At 41.6% G+C, this 21093-nt stretch overlaps 1 protein-coding gene across 1 annotated transcript in view; it reads right to left on the reverse strand.

Annotated features, from left to right (window-relative positions):
* The window catches only part of LOC142144947 (calpain-8-like), a 43020-nt gene that overhangs the window by 3116 nt on the left and 18811 nt on the right, over positions 1–21093 (reverse strand). Inside the window, exons 3-19 of the mRNA XM_075204315.1 lie at positions 18013–18131; positions 16348–16481; positions 15493–15661; positions 15290–15373; positions 13876–13961; positions 12130–12204; positions 11026–11186; positions 8901–9076; positions 8209–8220; positions 6369–6580; positions 4963–4999; positions 3474–3539; positions 3268–3325; positions 3009–3073; positions 1841–1909; positions 1009–1087; positions 42–158 (exon numbers count right to left, since the gene is read on the reverse strand). Coding sequence (XP_075060416.1) covers positions 42–158; positions 1009–1087; positions 1841–1909; positions 3009–3073; positions 3268–3325; positions 3474–3539; positions 4963–4999; positions 6369–6580; positions 8209–8220; positions 8901–9076; positions 11026–11186; positions 12130–12204; positions 13876–13961; positions 15290–15373; positions 15493–15661; positions 16348–16481; positions 18013–18131 — 1719 coding nt within the window. The remainder of the gene's footprint in view (positions 1–41; positions 159–1008; positions 1088–1840; positions 1910–3008; positions 3074–3267; positions 3326–3473; positions 3540–4962; positions 5000–6368; positions 6581–8208; positions 8221–8900; positions 9077–11025; positions 11187–12129; positions 12205–13875; positions 13962–15289; positions 15374–15492; positions 15662–16347; positions 16482–18012; positions 18132–21093) is intronic.

The following is a 21093-nucleotide window of genomic DNA, read 5'->3' on the forward strand; positions in this document are numbered from 1 at the left end:
CGTCTGTATTATATGTGTAGACGCAGAGGACGGTCACTTACTGAATACGGTTTCCAGTCGCATCATGCAAGAGATGAACGCATCAAAGTTAACAGTGAGGTCCACAGATGAGTAACGATGCGCGATGCTCTGCTGGATCTTGTTGTTAAGAGAGAAGCCTAGGAAAGTAAAAGTCAAAGTAAAGATAATGTGTCGGCCACACTTTAAATACACATTTATAGTGACCGAATAACTGCACCTCCAAGGAGAACTTCAGGCAAAATATTTTTAACCCATACTTGCCAACTCTCCCTGAATGTCAGGGAGACTCCCTGAAATAGGGGTGATCTCCCTCACTCCCTGAAGAGTTTGGCATTCTCCCTGATGCTGAGCCAGTACAAGACGTGGTTGGCTTCGCCATCTGTGGCATGATGACACAGTTCAGAAATTGTGTCCTATGTCCTTGTATTGATGCCTATGGAGGTGACCATTTTCATGGAGACCAAGATTTAATCAAAGACTGACAGGTAAGACAACATAACTTCCGTAATGGAGACAGAAATGTAAAAGACACTTCAGTCTCTAGAGATTCATTAGCTGCTTTTCTTACGCATAGTTGCATACTCCCCCATTTCTGGAAGACCTCCCGGGCTCTCGGGAGGGCAGAGCAACCTCCCGGGAGGTCAGTGGGCAGGGCTTAATGACACAAACATTGCGTCACATTAGCCCCGCCTCCTGCTGTAATTGGCCAAAATTGTGACAATTGTTTAGGGGGCAGGGCCAAAATGATGCGATTCGTGAAGCCCCGCCCCAACACACCCACCTCCCCTGGGATCTCCCTGAAGCCAAAGAGGAAAAGTTGGCAAGTATGTTTTAACCTTTAACCTTGAACCTCTAACCAACCTGCGGGTTTGCCATGTCTGGGAGCACTAAATATAAACAACTATGGGAAAGTATCATCATCAGCAGCAGCTATTTATATAGCGTCAAATAAAACTCACACATAACGAAGTTGAATAAAAGAATTACCTGCGTCCTGCAAAGCCGCCCTCATTTCGTGTGAGTCCATGGTTCCGGATTTATCTGTATCCATCTTAATGAAGATTTCCTATCCAACACAAACCATCAATGCTTATTAAACAGCAGCACCCACCCACACAGAGAGGAGGCGGCCATTGTGTGAGCTAAACCAATATACATGAGAATGCAGTCTGTGGCTTCCCCAGGAACCAGTGACACGAAGGACAGTGTGGGCGGCCATTTTGTGCGCTGGAATTATATTCGTGAAAATGCAGCCTGTCAATTGAATAGGAGCCATTTCCTCATGAATAATAGTCTGGTCTCAAATAAATGACCTCACAGTCACTGGCTCCTAGTGAATTGATAGACTCCATTCCTCATAATACTGGTTCGGCTCACAAAATGGCCGCTTCCACACCATGCAGAGGGGGATTTCCACACCACGCTGCCAGTGGGCGTGACCAGAATGTATGGGGGCGTGGCTATAATTTTAGACAGTGCTTGGCTGCTCTCCAACTCTCCCTATCCCCAAAATATACATGGGCAATGCTGTGTGCACTACTGTTAGGTGCACACAGCTCTCTCTTTTTGAGCAGAGCTGTGTGAAGCAGGGGCAGGGTCCAGTCACCTCAATTATACAGTGCCCCAGGCTTGGAGGGGGGTTTCCAGGCACTAGGAAGGACCCCCCCCCCTCCCCGGTTTGCCTATGTGCCTCATAAATCATTTACATCTCTAGTGCCTAGTGAACTAATAGCAAGACATTCTCATGGATATTGGTTCAGACGACAAAATTTCTGCCTCCGTTCTGTGAAAATCACATTCACTGTATAAATGGATTTACCATATATTTCTGTATCTTTAACCAGAGAGTTTTGAATTCTACAAGATTCAGTGTCCAGGTTCCGTCCATCTGTGCAGGTTTAGTTAAGGGTAAATAGTTTTTTAAAACTCTTTCTCTGCGCCTCTGTATATCGCCACTGCCTTTGTTGCAGATGGTTGTGTGTGTCTATCCATTGTTCGGAGTGCGTCTGGAAAACCTCTGCGCCCAAGTGCAACATGAAAGCGCAAAACAGGTTCCGTTATAAATATACAACGAAAAAAACACAACAACAATTGATTGGAAAAGTCTGCCGCTCCCGTCCCCCCCCCCTGCGCTTCAAGGGACAGTACTGGAAAAAAATCCAGTTGAAGTGTCATTGTTTCTCTTCTCTTTCCCATATTTGATTTATTATATCCCAGAAATCAGTGTTACTGGTTTGATAATCTCACGAAGAAAGTGTGTCATGGGAGTTGCTTCTTAGCAAAAGATGGCTGACATGGGGCAGCACGGTGGCTCAGTGGTTAGCATTTCTGCCTCACAGCACTGGGGTCATGCGTTCGATTCCCAACCATGGCCTTATCTGTGTGGAGTTTGTATGTTCTCCCTGTGTTTGCGTGGGTTTCCTCCAGGTGCTCCGGTTTCCTCCCACACTCCAAAAACATACTGGTAGGTTAATTGGCTGCTATCAATAATTAACCCTAGTCCCTTTCTCTCTGTGTGTATGTTAGGGAATTTAGACTGTAAGCTCCAATGGGGCAGGGACTGATGTGAGTGAGTTCTCTGTACAGCGCTGCGGAATTAGCGGCGCTATATAAATAAATGATGATGATGACATCACTGGGGATGATAAATGATGTCAAGCCTGGAAAAGACTGTCAGACGCAACCCCTGAGTTTGCTTATAGTCTGGATAGCGTGATAAAATAGCATATATACTCCCGTGCACTAAGCACAATTGAGCAAATAAAAATTGAAATGTTACAGGTCCTTTAAGAGTGCCCTGTATATCCTTTATACAACACCTTCATGTTCACAGGAGCTCTCATGTTTCTTAGGTTAAAGTTTCAGTAGGGATTGTATAGGTCTCACAGCTGTTTCCGAACTTCAATTCCCACCAAGCCACCACCCCCCTCTCGGCCACCGGACTCTATCACCTAAACTCATAGAAGATATTGTCACACAAAGGATACGTCCATGAGGGAGATCATCTCTCTGCATGTATCCAGACTAAAACCTTTTGATTTCAAGTCAGTTCCTGAAAGCAGAAAGTAGAACATTAAAAGCTCATAACACTTCACTTATTTCGATAATTATATTATTGTGTTGTCTCTATTTAAGGATAACTGAACCCCAAAGACAGGTTCGATGGAAAAGACTGACACCCTTCCGGAATGCACAAACTTCAGGTCACGTTGGTTTTTCAGTTCAACGTTCTAGGATTCTACTTACGCTTTGCTAGAAGTTTGTTCAGAATGGTCTGAATATCCTTTAAGTTGACTTCTCCTTTCTACAAGAGAAACGGAAGACATATAAACATACAGAAACACTAGGCATACAGCATAACGTCAGCAGTAGATCAGGAGCAGTTACAGCGACCTCATATACACGGTATCACTGCTTTTATAATGTTAGTTGAGTTATGGAAATTCTCTTACATCTCCTGCCACTTTCTCGAAAATACTCTTGAACTCGGCGGTCACGTCCTTTTCTGACACCTTGGGCTTGGGGTACAGAACAGAAATGGTTAGTTGAAGCCATTGTGTATCTTACTAAATATTTACACCCAGTCCTGAGGATAGGGTTAAGGTGCTTAGCCAATAACAGTCACTCTTTACTATAATAAACAGGTCAAAGCTAGCAAATAATTTTGATATGGTTATCACAAGTGCTATATTTTCAACTATAAGTACTCAAACACACACGGGTGTTAAAAAACTTGTACTTTGTCTTTGGTTTTAACAGTGTCGAAGCGTGAGCTCAAAGCCTTCCTGCAGCGCCCCCATACAGCGCCATTGGATTGTACCGAACGTTAAGGCTGCAGGTAACGATGGAATGGTTGCAAAGTACTTACCAATCTGGCAGTGCCCAGGACCCGGCATCTTCCTCCCTGCATGTCGGGCGTGAGGTCATCACGTCCGGCATAGTCAGTGAGGAGCGACGCAGAGAGGAGCCACAAGCATGAAGGCAGAAGACAGAAGAGAAAGAAAAGAAAGAAGACCAAGTAAAAGGTAAGTAAAGGAAAGGAGGCAGTGGGGGCACAGTTTAATACAAAAGGGGGGCACAGTATGATGGAGAAGGGGCATGGTGTGATATGGAAGGGGCACAGTGTGATACAGAAGGGGGCACAGTATGATGGAGAAGGGGCATGGTGTGATATGGAAGGGGCACAGTGTGATACAGAAGGGCGCCAGAGATGCAGTGAGATATAGAAGGGGCACAGTGTGATACAGAAGGAGGGCACAGTGTGATATAGAAGGGGCATTGTGTGATACAGAAGGGGCACAGTGTGATATAGAAGGGGCACAGTGTGATATAGAAGGGGCACAGTGTGATGGAGAAGGGGCACATTGTGATACAGAAGGAGGGCACAGTGTGATATAGAAGGGGCACAGTGTGATACAAAAGGAGGGCACAGTGTGATATAGAAGGGGCATTGTGTGATACAGAAGGGGCACAGTGTGATATAGAAGGGGCACAGTGTGATGGAGAAGGGGCACAGTGTGATACAGAAGGGGCACAGTGTGATATAGAAGGGGCACAGTGTGATGGAGAAGGGGCACATTGTGATACAGAAGGAGGGCACAGTGTGATATAGAAGGGGCACAGTGTGATACAGAAGGGGCACAGTGTGATGGAGAAGGGGCACAGTGTGATACAGAAGGGGGCACAGTGTGATGGAGAATGGACACATGTTATTTGTCCCAAAATTTTTGCACCTGGGCCTACAACTCGCTAGTTACACCTCCGACCTGTGTGCGCGAGGCCTAAGACAGCACAAAAACAAATGACAATAATTTCCAAATCATCTTGTTGTCAGTTGTAATTTGGGGACATGCGGTGAAGTTTTCCTTTAAAACCGTGTTTTTTTCAGCTACCTTTACATAAATGTACACTTAGTAAAATACTAATACAAACCATATTTACCTCAAGAGGATTAGCTTTCACCACATCACCAACTTCCCTGGCAGGAGCAGAACACAAACAAAGCAATGAAATAAGGTTTATATGAAGTAATGTATATGTGTACAGATGTAACACAGCTTCTACATCAGAGGTGTCTTCTCTCCTTCCAGCATAAGATTTGATCCTACTTATTTTATTTTATTTGTACAGAATATCCCAAATATCCAAGTATACTTCTAAATAGCATGTATAAGCACGCTTCAGAGCTGGGAGACACAATGCTGCTATGTGTCAGCTCAGCAAAAATTTCAAATATCCATACTGGGGTGGATTAATCAATCCTTCTAAAAAGGAAAAGTGGAGGTGTTGCCCATAGCAACCAATCAGATGCTAGTTATTATTATGTTCTAGAATGTACTGGATAACTGATAGCTAGAATCTGATTGGTTGCTATGGACAAGACCTCCACTTCTTTTTTAAAGGCTTTGATAAAACTACCTCTAAGGGTAAATTCATACAGGATATTTGCTATAAGCAGATATTAGGGAACATCAACAAGTTATTGATAGGCATTATCACCGTCTATATTTCCTATTCACCAGATGGTAAAATAAAGCAGCTTCCAAGCCTACATTATAACTTGCTCATGTAACTCATTTATTATTAAATGCTCATGATCTTCCATAGACACTATGACTGAATGCAGGTGTAACTGTAATTTAAATAAGGTGCATTACCTTTCATCAGCCTATAGGTGATGCTGTGTGCGTTTCCTATGCATGCACTAGGAATAATATCCTGAAGAGGTGGAGCACAATCGGTAGCAGAGAGGGAACTACTACATATGGATACAATTGCATCCAGAGAACAGCTTGGTAGCAATAAACAACTCATCCTGATATATGTGTGGTTATGTCCTGCAAGCACTCACTATGAGGAGCAATGCTAAACAATTTCAGGGCAATGTCAGGGGAGTGTTGGGAAATGTTCTAATCTTATTTTAGCCATGGTGCTCCAAATTGCATAAAACAAAGCCCCTATCTGGTACATTCTAAGTTCTGAAAAATGTATCCAATGTTGGAATGTATACACATATTCAATCTCTAACTTGGAAATCATCTATCCAGTAGTTTCAAACACAAAAATAAAAATAAATTTGTGCTAGTGTTCAGTGCTATACATGCAGATATGATCACCAAGTTTTTCTTCCTGCAGCTACTATGAGGAGCCCTGCTAAACAATGCAATGAGGAGGGAAATGCCAAAATAATGTATTGAAACAGAGAGGTCATTTTTTAAATGTGTTCAGGCAAGTAAGCTTCATACAAATTATGGAAAACTCCCTTAATTTAAAAACCAATATTGGATGGCACTTTGTGCACGTCTCTCCCACCTGTGGAAGGCCCACAGTCCGTCACTGATACCTACAGAGATTTGGCCTGTTTCTCTGAGAAGACACGCAGGCAGAAGTCACCAGCTTTTAATGGTTCAAAAGTAGACGGGACAATGAGATAATCTCCGACCGGTAACTTCACACGTTTGGAGACCTCCCGCATGTTGACGAAGGTGTCGGAACGTGCGACAGACTGATTCTTCTGGAAAAAATCTCTGCTCAGATGGACATCTGTTTGGTCCTGAAGCTTATGGAAGAGAATAATGAATTAATATTAGAAAAAAAACACAGAGACATGTTTTACAACCAAACAGAATATTATGTATCACTATCTACTTCACTGTAAGTACTGGAATTTTAGCATTATGGCTCCTATTATCTCTAAGAAGCAAAGAAAAATGTGACATTACTATATCTATACTAAGGCTACTTATTATTGTGCTAAATATTGTACCTGAAATATGTGATGTGTTTATAGTTAAACGAACCCGCACCTCATGTGTACCAAGTCCCCACTCCCCACCCAAGGAATCATCCTGTTACCTGAGACACCATACACTACAGCTCTTGGCTCTAGTGGGCTAAGTCTGTCCATAGCTCACAACACAGTTCCTGCATCACACTTGTTTTCCCAGCAGAGACCAACGAGGGTGAAGTCCTCGCGGCTCTCAGGGTCAGATCTTTGGGAAGATCTCAGGGTCAGATCTTTGGGAAGATCTCGATCGTGAGCTTCTCTTCCATCCCAATAGCTCACGGAGCTGGGACTTCAACAACCTCTCTAACAATTTGACAAAAATAGTCTGAGAGAGAGGATCTCCTGAATGCGACATTAGGGGCAGGATCTCCTGTAAGCAACCATTAGGAGACAGGATCTCCTGTATGCGACATTAGGAGACAGGATCTCCTGTATGCGACATTAGGAGACAGGATCTCCTGTAAGCGACCATTAGGAGAGAGGATCTCCCGTAAGCGACCATTAGGAGAGAGGATCTCCTGTGAGCGACCATTAGGAGAGAGGATCTCCTGTATGCGACATTAGGAGACAGGATCTCCTGTAAGCGACCATTAGTAGAGAGGATCTCCCGTAAGCGACCATTAGGAGAGAGGATCTCCTGTAGGTGCCCATTAGGAGAGATGATCTCCTGTAGGTGCCCATTAGGAGAGAGGATCTCCTGTATGCGACATTAGGAGAGAAGGTCTCCTGTATGCGACCATTAGGAGAGAGGGTCTCCTGTGAGCAACCATTAGGAGAGAGGATCTCCTGTATGCGACATTAGGAGACAGGATGTCCTGTAAGCGACCATTAGTAGAGAGGATCTCCCGTAAGCGACCATTAGGAGAGAGGATCTCCTGTAGGTGCCCATTAGGAGAGATGATCTCCTGTAGGTGTCCATTAGGAGAGAGGATCTCCTGTATGCGACATTAGGAGAGAAGGTCTCCTGTATGCGACCATTAGGAGAGAGGGTCTCCTGTATGCGACCATTATAAAAGATCTCCTGTATGTGACAATTAGGAGACATCTGTTTGAGATCATTAGAAGCATTGTGTGACCCACTGGATTGGAGGTTTGGGATAGTGCACTTGAGTGATATTTTCTTGTTTGCTATATCTCACCTAATTCCACCCAAAATTCCATTTTTAATTTTGTGTGGAATTGTCTTTTGAATGTTACTTTTTAATAGATGTGCAGTGGAATGCCATGGTAACACTCAACAATCTATCTTACCTACATGCTCCATAGATATATTTTTATTTTTAATTTTTTTTATTTTGTGCTTTAGTCATTCTTTAAACCTTTTTTATTTTGCGGAAGTTGCAAGGGAAAAATTGGTTTACAGTAACTCTTTCTTCAAGGCAGCTTCATACACAACATACCTCTTTCGGAACCTGCAAAACAGAAATGTTCAACTTTTAAGACATCATTCATTAAAGACTTCAGACACATGCAAAAGCGTTATTTTGTGTTCGCATTTATTGGTCAGGAGTCTCGTGATGTAGACGTAGTAGTCCGAAATATTCTAATGACAGAGAATACGTCCAATTTACAATATTCTGTTTCTTAATATACTCACTGCAAGCAATCCTAGATTTGACTCTTTCGATTTCTAAGTCTTATCTCAATACAAAAAAAGTCTGACAGGTAGGTCAGTATATATGGTCAATTTCCACCCGCGTCTTCTAAATTCCCCTTGTATAATATTAAAGGACAAACAAAGTTTAGAAAAATAAAATGCTCATTCCCCTAACAAGAATAATAAGACATCTGTTCCTTGGACCTGTACCTCTGGGTGTTGATCCATGTTGTAATCAGGCCTCTACAAAGAAGGACACAACATGCAGAACATTTTGTGCCAACTTCACGTAGTTATGGAGAGGGCTATGCAACATTGGGTCCTCTATTGTGGAGGCTTGGTTTCATTAAAGGTTCCCAGTGAGATCTTACGAGGGATGCAATTGTCTTGGTATACAGTATCATGTCAATTACAATTTACTCAAACTGTAACTCCCCAAATAAAGTTTATTATTGTACAATATTTGGGATGGTTTAGAGTGATGATGACACTAACCCTGTACAATGTGTAGCCAATTGTCAACAATTCCTCTCCTAATTTCTTCTGCCGTCTCCGATTCTTCTGCATGAGCCCCACAATGACCGTACAGCAGGGTTCATCTGAAGACCCGTCATGGTCGTGATCCGGTTCTTCCAACTTAATTCGGAACTGGGGGTTAGTCCAAAATGTTGCTGTTTGGAAAATATATTGTGAATAATGGGTATAAATTAGTGGTTGTTAACTTTTTTTTGATTATGAGACATCACTGTCACGCTATTCATTATTTGAAGGACAATCCCAACTATTTTCACTCGAAATGAATTCCCTAAACAAGACCATAAAAACTCTTGACCAGAGGTGAGCGAGATTTTCAAAACTGTTATGAGGAATATTTGCCTAATTACACATTTGTCTCCAGAATTTTGCACGCTTTTCCAGCAGAATTTAGCTCAATTGCTCCGCTCGGGATTTCCTTTATTATTTTTGTCCCACCCAAAAGTCCCCTATAATTTTTGCTCCGTTCAGACTTCTTCCTTTTTATTCCTCAGCCACTCCACGGAGCAGAATGAATTGACACCATTATGGTCCTGCACCTATTTATAGACTAAAAATTCAGTGGAAATGAGAAATACAGTATGGAGTGCCTTTCTGAGGAATGGAGAAGCAAAAATGGAACATGAACATTGTCTCATCGGAACTTTGCACCTGTGTACAACATCCGGTTCTGCCATGAAATACGGTTTGTGTGAAAGATTTTTTTTATTCTTGACTCCTTATTGAACATGAACACTAGTTTTGCATTAACCATTTTGGAGTATATAAAAAAATAAGTAAACTATACACTCATATAGGCACCTGATAAAGGGTTAGTTCTTAAGTCTAGAATGTCGTGCTGAGTTTTATGATGTTCCTCAAGTAAAATAAATATGCTAAAAAAAGGCCCTCTTGTAGGTTCTGTATAGCTTCAGACTATCATATGCTCCAACCATTGGTTCCTCAGTCATGCTCCACCCATTGGTTCCTCAGTCATGCTCCACCCATTGGTTCCTCAGTCTTGTAGCCCACCCACATTATCATGTGCTCTTTCCATTGGTTCCTCAGTCACGTAGCTCACCCACATTATCATGTGCTCCTTCCATTGGTTCCTCAGCCATATATCCCACCAACATTATCATATGTACCATCCGTTGGTTCCTCAGTCATGTAGCCCACCCACATTATCATGTGCTCCTTCCATTGGTTCCTCAGTCACGTAGCTCACCCACATTATCATGTGCTCCTTCCATTGGTTCCTCAGCCATATAGCTCGCTTACATTAACATTACCTCCACTAATTGGCTCCTCAACCAAGTAACCCACCCACATTTTCACTAGCTCCATCCATCATCCATTGGTTCCTCAGCCATATATCCCACCAACATTATCATATGTACCATCCGTTGGTTCCTCAGTCATGTAGCCCACCCACATTATCATGTGCTCCTTTCATTGGTTCCTCAGTCACGTAGCTCACCCACATTATCATGTGCTCCTTCCATTGGTTCCTCAGCCATATAGCTCGCTTACATTAACATTACCTCCACTAATTGGCTCCTCAACCAAGTAACCCACCCACATTTTCACTAGCTCCATCCATCATCCATTGGTTCCTCAGCCATATATCCCACCAACATTATGATATGTACCATCCGTTGGTTCCTCAGTCATGTAGCCCACCCACATTATCATATGCTCTTTCCATTGGTTCCTCAGCCATATAGCTCACTTACATTAACATTACCTCCACTAATTGGCTCCTCAACCAAGTAACCCACCCAGATTTTCACGAGCCCCATCCATTGGTTCTTCAGCCATGTGTCCCACCCACATTATCATGTGTACCATCCATTGGTTCCTCAGACATGTAGCCCACCCACACTATCATTAGCTGCACCCATTGGTACCTAAGCCATATTGCCCAGCTACATTATCACAAGCCCCACTTATCTATGATTACACATATTCACCTTCAGTGCTTCTACTCTTTGTTTTATATAACTCCAATCAATAAGACAGAGGCAACTCATAACTAAAATTACAATGGTAATCTAACACTGCCTACTGCACCACATCATAGCACCCATACTATATATCTTATTACCTGGGTAATTCAGGCATCCGCCTGCAGTAGACCCACGCATCCAGCTGTTACTAAACAGAGTTATATTCCACTTATGCTGTTCATTACCGGTCAAGGTGTCAGGAGTTAGGTTACAGATATCTAGCCGGGAATATTCTTTTACAAAGTCTGTAAAGGCCATCCTGCAAAACGTGACATTATTACAGAGTTACACAATGATATATACCATCCTGCAAAACGTGACATTATTACAGAGTTACACAATGATATATACCATCCTGCAAAACGTGACATCATCACAGAGTTACACAATGATATATACCATCCTGCAAAACGTGACATCATTACAGAGTTACACAATGATATATACCATCCTGCAAAACGTGACATCATTACAGAGTTACACAATGATATATACCATCCTGCAAAACGTGACATCATTACAGAGTTACACAATGATATATACCATCCTGCAAAACGTGACATCATTACAGAGTTACACAATGATATATACCATCCTGCAAAACGTGACATCATTACAGAGTTACACAATGATATATACCATCCTGCAAAACGTGACATCATTACAGAGTTACACAATGATATATACCATCCTGCAAAACGTGACATCATTACAGAGTTACACAATGATATATACCATCCTGCAAAACGTGACATCATTACAGAGTTACACAATGATATATACCATCCTGCAAAACGTGACATCATTACAGAGTTACACAATGATATATACCATCCTGCAAAGCATGACATCATCACAGAGTTACACAAATATAATATGCATACAGGACAGGTAATAAGCAGCTCTGGTCATAGCACCTGCGCCACTAAACTGCTTGCAGGGCTAAAATATTGCACCATCATCCTGATCGCCGACCCCATTTCTTTTAAGCCTCGTCCCCTTTTTTGGTAGGATGAGCAGAAAATAAGTAATAATAATGCTGTATAAGTATGGAACTCTACTGACCTTTCACCATCATTGTCAGTGATTTCATCAGGAAAAACTTTTATATATACCCTTCATAGAATTAATTAAATAAGTCCAATGCATTGTTTTATCGCACTGTCAAACTGTACTAAATTTATGTATGTCAGTGTTCTCACCAGAATTCACCATCATCCGCCTGTTTATCCAGAGCAGCCTTTACTTTAGGATCAACGGAATTCCATTCCGGGGCCCTAGAAAAAAATTATGTATGAAGCGAATTGCAAAATATATGTACAATGTTCATATACTTTCTGTGTTTTATATTCCCATTTACTGCTAAACACCTAGGGCCTGATTCATTAAGGAAAGGAAAGCAAAAAAAAAAATGAGTAACTTTGAACCTTGGCAAAACCATGTTGCATTGGAGGGGGAGGTAAATTTAAAATGTGGGGACAGATTTATAGTTGAGGTAGGACATGTCCTAGATCAACTTTAAAATTCAGTGTAAACATAAAGCTATCAAGTATTTGTGTGCTACATGAAAAAACAGCCAGTATTTATCTTATGTGCAAAGTAATAAACTCATTTGCACCCCTTGCATTGCAACATGGTTTTGCTAAGGTTTAAAGTAACTCATTTTTTTTTTGCTTTACTTTCCTTAATGAACTAGGCCCCTTGTGTGTTTTTTTTGTAGATACTGACACATAGTGATGTACAAATTATTACATCTTTCAAAGGGCTGCACATGTGGACTACTTGCTGTTAGATTGGTTGCTGTGATCACAATAAAACTCATAAGAAGCTGCTGAGTGAATCTTGCTCATAACATCGAATTTAAATTAGAGATGCTCACTGACCCCCGTGAAGTGGTTTTGTATTTGGTTTTGGATCTGGATTAGCTTCGTGTTTTGATTTTGGTTTCGGCAAAACCGCCCTCATGGGTTTTGGTTTTGGTTCTGTATTTTTTAGAAAAATTGCTAAAATATGCTAAAATCACATAATTTTGCTCTTTTTTTGATCCTACATTATTATTAACCTCAATAACACTAATTTCCAGTCATTTGCAGTCAATTTTGACCACCTCACAGATCACAATATTATTTTCATACACTTTCGGACAAATACTGCAGCGACCATGGTAAGTGACAGAGCAATGACTCAAACACACAGCAATTCCTAGTACATCTAGGACACATTGGCACACAGCAGTGGCAGAAAAGAAAAGTCAAAAGAAAAGCCTGCAGGGCCTAATATTTGTATTTTAGCAATGACAATTAGCAATGGAGCAATGGAGCTCTTCTCTTTCTGTGTAACCTGTACAATTAGACTGTAAAGTCAGAAGAAAAGCCTGCCAGCACTAGTATTTGAATTTTTCTGCAATGAGAATTAGCAGTGGAGCTCTCCTGAATGTCACTGTAGACTTTCTTGAACACTGCTACCCCCTCCTCTTTCAATTCTATCTACTTGTCTGACAAACTGCTCTACACAGTGTGTTACCCCTTCTGTGTCTTTCTTTGAAATGGCGCTAGATCGTCGTGGAGGACGGTATTTATAGATTTCAAAACTCGCGAGATCCGAGATCTGACGACGTAACAATGACATTTTGCCTCGTTTTCAATTCCAAAAAAGCGCAAAAGTACCGAGGCGGCTCAGTACTTGGATCCCTTAAGTTTGGGTGTGTTCGGTTCTCGAGGAACTGAGCCTGAGCATCTCTAATTTAAATGTGATAGTGTAATAATAGTGACAGCTGTAACTGACTTAAAAAAAATATTTAACCATGAAAACATAAACTAGGTACGGAGGAGTTAAATGACTGTGCTTCTTTAGTTTGACGTTTAAGAACACTAGCTGTTCCATAAAACTATAAATATACTACGATTCTATGTTCCTAGGAAGAGTTGCAAGAAAATGTAAATAATCACTCATCGCTCCAGGGTCCCGTCCATTCCACCTCTCCCCAGGGATTCCTCACTCGGATTAACTGCTCTTTTTGACCTTTGTAGGGCACCTATAGATAAAAAGGAAAAAAGAGAGCTCCTCAGAATTGAAAATTGGTTTGTAAACAGCACCCACGAGTGCGTGTGTAGTGTGGACCACTCCAAGAAAACAGAAGAAAAAGTGTAGAAGCCATTAAATTGGTGACCTTCTGATCTGTGGGAGTCTCCCACAAAGTTTTCTGTGGGAGACAGTGGAGGTTATTGATGAAGTGCACCAGATTTATTCCACAAAACACTTTCGTTTGGCACTAGCCCACCCCTTCCACCTGCACAACAAGGTGCACCATCGCTGGATCATCTAATGGCCAACCAAGGCTTCTACATACTGTCCAGTGTTTTTATGTGGGTACATTGTTTTAAAAAATTATGGGACGACAATTGGGCCCAAACCAGTATCTTATCTAGGGCCCCATGGGGTCTGAAATGCACGAATCCTCTTTGCACAGGGCAGCAGCCTAAGTTTTTCTTCTAAAATAGAGCTTGGCTTAGTCACCTATATGACTTACATATGTCAAGAGAGCGATAGGACATCGGAGAGCACTTAGAAATTTAAATGGGTCCTGTTTGGTGAAGAAGCGCACACGCAGCACACTCACAACTTGTAATAAAACAGCCCTTGTGTACAGTGCACCGCTTAATTAAAATGAAAAACAACATGGGCAGATGGCTCCCTCCAAATTCTCAGCCATCCCCAGTACTAGACAGCCTGGGTTTATCCCCCTATAACAGGGAGACCACAAGCGTGGCATCCCCCTGCTATACTGAGAACCAGTTCCAGGCTGCTGATTGCAAGGTAGGTGCCTTCACAAGGGGTAAAAACAGCACCCCCCCCCCCCCTCTCCAAGGGGCTACATGGCCCTATGAAGCTCAGGGGCTCTTTCTGGCCACCTATACTTTTTTTTCTTCTAGAAGAAGTATAATCCTAAAGACAATCAAGGCAATATTTCCATTATTCCTCCTTTATAGACAAAGCCCCATAGTTTCGTTAAACAGCCTTGAAGTCCACCACTGCACCAACACATTAAACAGAGCGACGGTCAGAAGGGAGGACATTCGAACATAAGTCTTCTGCTCCCTCTTCCACTGATACCATTGTAAGCACAAAATGCGTGTTGACATTGGGATAATTGACAGCTAGCGCAGTTCAATTATCTTTATGATTTTTTGGTAAAGGAGAAAAAAAATAAAGACATACTTTTATAAAGAAACCAAAAAGAATCAAATAATGTATGAAATTGCTAAAGAAAAAATTGCTCTCTCTCTTGGAAAAATGCGCTGTGAACTTCATACACTTGACGTAAGGAAGATTTAAATGATGATTTTGTTGGCTGTCATGTACCTCTTCTGCTCCAGTGACTGAATATGCGTGTCCTTTCACCAGCTTCCGGCTCGTGATGGCTTCGGTTTCATAAGCGTTTGTAATCTAAGTGGAAGAAGATATGTAAGTTGCAATTAAAACAATGGGTATAAGTTGCATTTTCCATAAAATCTGCAGCAGTCGTAACAAATCATGTGATAGATAAAATGCTGATGAGATCTTACATCGATAGAGCATCCGAGTAGTGATTCTGCTTTCAGTGCTTTCTGTATTATCTGGTAGAGATCAGCCGGCGCCTTCTTCAACTCATACATCTCGGAGATGCCTCCAGTGAAGTCTTCAAATCCTTCGATAGAGCTTCCACCTGTTAGAGCTTCATAGGATCCATTCAGCCTATCAATGCAAATACTCTATATCACTGCACTGTGGTAATGCTTAGGGCATTTATCATCATTAATATTTGGCTAAAGGGTTAAGCTTCTCATTGGCAGCAGTAGAAGCAATGGGGCCCACAAGAGTCAATACACATTTTACAAATGTGTTGACAGCCCTTTAATGGTACTTTGTATGGTAATGGCTGTACACTTGAGAATAACCATATAAAATATTTCAGAACAGCGGTATATTATTATTATTATTATTATTATTATCATTATTCATTTTTATTTATAGAGCGCCACTAGGTGTCCGTAGCGCCGTACAGGGACAAACAAAATTACAATACGAGGTGAGACAGCACAGTACAGTGAACAATAGGCACAGTAACTCAGTGAGCTCAAAGAACAGCTAGGGTAGGGGGAGGGGAGAGGAGAGGGTCCGCATACGACGGAGCCCAAGAGGGAGGGCACGGATGACAGCGAAACTCCCAGAGGGGAGAGGAGGGAGCGAGAGGGGACGGGGGGAAGAGGGTCCTCAAGGAAGAGGGCTAGGTAGCTGGAGAGCAGAGTTAAAAGTGGTGAAGACAGGAGGAGAGATGACCCTGCTCAAAGGAGCGTACAATCTAAGGTATAACTTTGTGGTATTCCATGGAACAGTGTCCTTTCTAAGGACAGAGGTGGTAGAATGTTGATGGAACTTACTTAGCGTAGGCCTTCTCCAGCAGAGCGCTCCAGAACTCGTCACCTTCCGCCGAGTGCACAAACACCAGGTGTCCATCTTTTGTAGGTAGACGATCATCCACGACAACGTCCACCCACTCACCATACTGCCAGAACTAAAGAGAGAATGGATTTTATTTCACGTTACGTTGACCACACCTTATGCAGTCCATCTGTTCAGCCTGATTGTGACCAGATTACAGATTTAGCCATATAAACAATGACCTCCTATGGCTTTGAGTTCATCAGACGACTTTACATGGACCAACAGTGGTCATCCTCCAACATGATAATTTTGTTACGCAACCAGATTTCGATAATTGAGAGCTCCAATTTTTGGAGCATACATCATCCAACATCTCAACAGGTTGGTCAAAAACAGCCATATTTGGTGAACAAGATCTGTCGCACTACAATGAACATTAGCGTACTGGAGAATACACCCGTCTGCTTCTTACTATGCCTGAAATACTACTCACTCGACCCCTCTGTAATGTAAACCTCGTCTCTACACATGATCTGGAAAGGCCATACCTGTCATTATTTCTGATTGGAAAATTGGGATAAGAAAGGTTAAGCCTCCAGATACTCCCAAACGATACCTAGATCCTTCCAAAAGACACCCATGTTTTATAATATCCTCCCTACCTGGTAGGCCATGTGCCTTCTGGTTATGAAAATTGTGACAATCCTGGGAAAATCAAGATAGTTGGCAAACATGGGGTAAATCCTACTCCAACTAACTCACAATTATCCAACTGTTCTTCTTTCCGATCCAGTAAGAACTCCTGATAAATTTTCTCTTGCTGAATCCTGGGCCTGGAAATTCACTCTTCTTGATTTATATCCCAAATAGCCTCATTATTCATTAAACCCAATATTAAATTTAGGTGTTTGGAGAACTAGTACAGTTTTTGCAGAGATGTTATTCTATTCATTCTGGTGACTGAGGAGAAGAGACTTCCAACATTGCGGCTTTTTAAAATGACCGCCATACAATCCAGAACCATTTGCAATATCTGACCAAATGGTCGCTTATCATCTGATCTGCATGATAATTACATAAGTGTATGCCCAGCCTAATTGAAGCTATAATTAGTTCATAACAAGCACGGTGGCTCAGTGGTTAGCACTTCTGCCTTACAGCACTGGGGTCATGAGTACAATTCCCGACCATGGTCTTATCTGTGTGGAGTTTGTATGTTCTCCCCATGTTTGCGTGGGTTTCCTCCGGGTGCTCCAGTTTCCTCCCACAATCCAAAAATATACTGGTAGGTTAATTGACTGCTAACAAATTGACCCTAGTCTGTGTCTGTGTATGTGTGTGTGTAGGGAATTTAGACTGTAAGCTCCAACGGGGCAGGGACTGATGTAAGTGAGTTCTCTGTACAGCGCTGCGGAATTAGTGGCGCTATATAAATAAATGGTGATGATGATGATGATAACAAGGGGTTGATTGATCAAAGCAATTGTTCTGATTACCATGTGCCTTTTGTGTCCAGATTGGAAACAAGTGATAAAATGAAAGGGAGATGGGGAATATGTTTAGGATCCTCATTGTAGAGCAAGTTAAATCATATTGATGTATATTCATACTATATGCAGTATTATAAATGGGGGGGGGGGGGCACAAATCTATCTGGTTACCTGGAAGTGAAATATTCCTGCATAGTCCTTCTCGAAACTTTGGTTCTCAGGAACAACTCGAGCCAAGATATCCTGGTCCAATGTAAGACACGCAATAGCAGCCAGGAGCCAGCAATCCCCTAGAAAAATGGTTGTAGGAATTAAAATTCTTACTACACAGTACAAACATTTTATTCATTGCATTTACAGTCATATCTATCAAAAGTAGAAAAGGTGAGTTTGTAGATCTGAGACAAAGCCGCAAACATTTCAAATGATCATTCTAATTTTTTCTCCATTTTAAAAAGCAAAACAATTTAACTCACTTTCTCCCAATCCGGCTCTGCTGTTGTGAGATATGGAGGAAGCGAGCCGAGGACAGAACGTAGCACAAAGAGAGTGTGCTTTATTAAATGCTCTCTCCCAGGCAAGTGGGGAGGAACCACGATTTGTGCTGCATGCAATCAGTATATGCCAAGCAATGTACAAAAGAAAGACAAAAACAGAACAAAAAAAACAATTGTCACTTTCTAGTTTCCTCTCTTCTATGTCTATAAAACTGTATTAACATTTACAACTGACGGTGAAGGATCCAGGCTCAGACACTCCCAGGAACCATCCGACTTCTCCACCTCTGGCTCACCTCTATCACCCTCATGCTTAACTGAGTCTCCACAAGTAAGCTATCCCATATTCTCTAATATAACCACAATGCTCTGTAATTTAGAAAGTGTTTATTGTACTCTGATATTCATTGTTTTGTCCCCCCACTATGTACTCTGCACTTTTCCCCCTTCTTTTTTCAGGACCTCCATCCCCATACCCTTTAACCTTGAATAAAAACTATTGATGATAAAAAAAATAAAACTGTATTAACAACACGGTGGCTTAGTGGTTAGCACTTCTGCCTCACAGCACTGGGGTCATGAGTTCCATTCCCGACCATGGCCTTATCTGTGTGGAGTTTTCATGTTCTCCCTGTATTTGCATGGGTTTTCTCCCACAATCCAAAAACTCCCTTTACACATGAAGTACACTATATGACATGTCTATTTTTGTGTAAAGAGGTGTTTATTTTATATACAGGAAATACAGGATAGACTGGGGTATTGTGCTTTTAGATGCACAGTGTATCAGTAAGACAGGGTTAGGCTAGTTACAAATTACAGAAAATTTCTCCCGGTGAGATATCGCTAATGATTTTACCAACAACTGAAAGTCCCGATCAGCAGCTGATTCCTGTGTACACACTATACACGTTTTACATGATTACCTTCAGATCTGTGCTCTTCATCTGTCATAACCATCGGCTGAAAAGATGGTGACTCTGCACACTCCATAGAGATCTATGGACACTGCCGGTCCTGAGTGCTTACACACTGCAGAATTGGAACGACATCGTTCCATCATTGAAAGAGATTTTTAATCTGGCTTAAATATCAAATGAAACTAACACTAATGCGATATCGGGCCGAGCGGTCGTTTATCGTGTGATTGGCCCAATAATCAGCTGGAAACCCTGTAGTGTGTACCCAGCCTTAGTCAGCAGACAATAGCTTCCATAGAAGTAAGATTTGCATAGTGATAATTACAAAACAATGTGCTGCACCAATCACATGTGGCTATTTTAGACTGACTTTATAATGACGATCCTGAAATTGAAGAACAGAATGGAACCCTTTTATATATTTTTTTATTTTTTTTAATACAGTTGTACAGTATATATTGCAGGTTAGTAAAATGGGCTTTGTATGGAATTTAAAACCTCTCATTGGGGCTTATATTCTATTATTGCTGTTGTCAGATAAGGATAAGCTGACTGTTCATCACTGCTGACTACCTGAACAGTTGGCCACCGCTGATTAATAACTATTGGTGTAATCAATAGCAATCAGCGGCAAGCTGGGTGAGTGATTACCGCTACTTAGTAAGAGGATACTGTAGTATTCCACCAATACAGATACAGAGTGCTTGTACTAAAGGGAACATTCTGTGTCAGATACTTTGATTCTAAAGTTAGTATTCAGATATTGTTACCATGACCGGCACACACTACATAAGGTATTGCAGGAATGACTATTGTATGTAAGCGAAGAACCATTATATGACCAAGACTAGACCCCAGAGCAGCAGTGAGAGAATGTGGTGAATTTCCCATGTAAAATAATATGTGTTTAGAAAGAGTGGAATTCCAGGCTGTTGGGTACAGACAATTAGAGGTGCAAATCAATGTACTTTCTTATGGGAGCAGAAAACATTAACCCATAAGCTTGTAACATCCAGAACTTAAAAGTCTCGCTTTTCCAGAGTGTACATGATTCGTTTTTTGAGATTAAGGTTCTATTTATTTATTTTTTTCAAGGAAGTACAAGTAACATCAAGAAAAATATAGATAACGATTTAAGCAAAGGTAATGTACATATGTATAATTAGAGAGTTAGGGAAAAAGAGAGAAATAGAGTTGGAGGTGACAGAATATAACCATGTGCCAAAAACTCCTAATTAGATGAATAATATATTTTGCACCAACCAAGAGCCTTCCTGAATGGCATTCATTAGGAATGTCCCAAGCAAGCATCAACTGAAAACCGTCCTGAAGAGCATCCTCAAGAAACCTTACTGAAGAGTATCCTCCAGGAACCTTACTGAAGAGCATCCTCCAGAAACCTTACTGAAGAGTATCCTCCAGAAACCTTACTGAAGAGTATCCTCCAGAAACCTTACCAAATAGAATTCTCCAGGAACCTTACTGAAGAGTATCCTCCAGGAATCTTACCAAAGAGCATCCTCCAGGAACCTTACCAAACAGCATCCTCCAGGAACCTTACCGAAGAGCATCCCCAAGAAACCTTCCTGAAGAGCATTCTCCAGAAGCCTTCCTGAAGAGTATACTCCTGAAAACTTGCAGAAGAGCATGCTCCAGAAACCTTACTGAAGAGTATCCTCCAGAAACCTTACTGAAGTGCATCCTCCAGAAACCTTGCTAAGACCATCCTCCAGAAATCTTACTGAATAGTATCCTCCAGAAATCTTACTGAAGAGTATACTCCAGAAACCTTGCTGAAGAGCATCCCCCAGAAACCTTCCTGAAGAGTATACTCC

Source organism: Mixophyes fleayi, chromosome 3 (genome assembly GCF_038048845.1).
Source record: "Mixophyes fleayi isolate aMixFle1 chromosome 3, aMixFle1.hap1, whole genome shotgun sequence".
NCBI lineage: Eukaryota > Metazoa > Chordata > Amphibia > Anura > Limnodynastidae > Mixophyes > Mixophyes fleayi.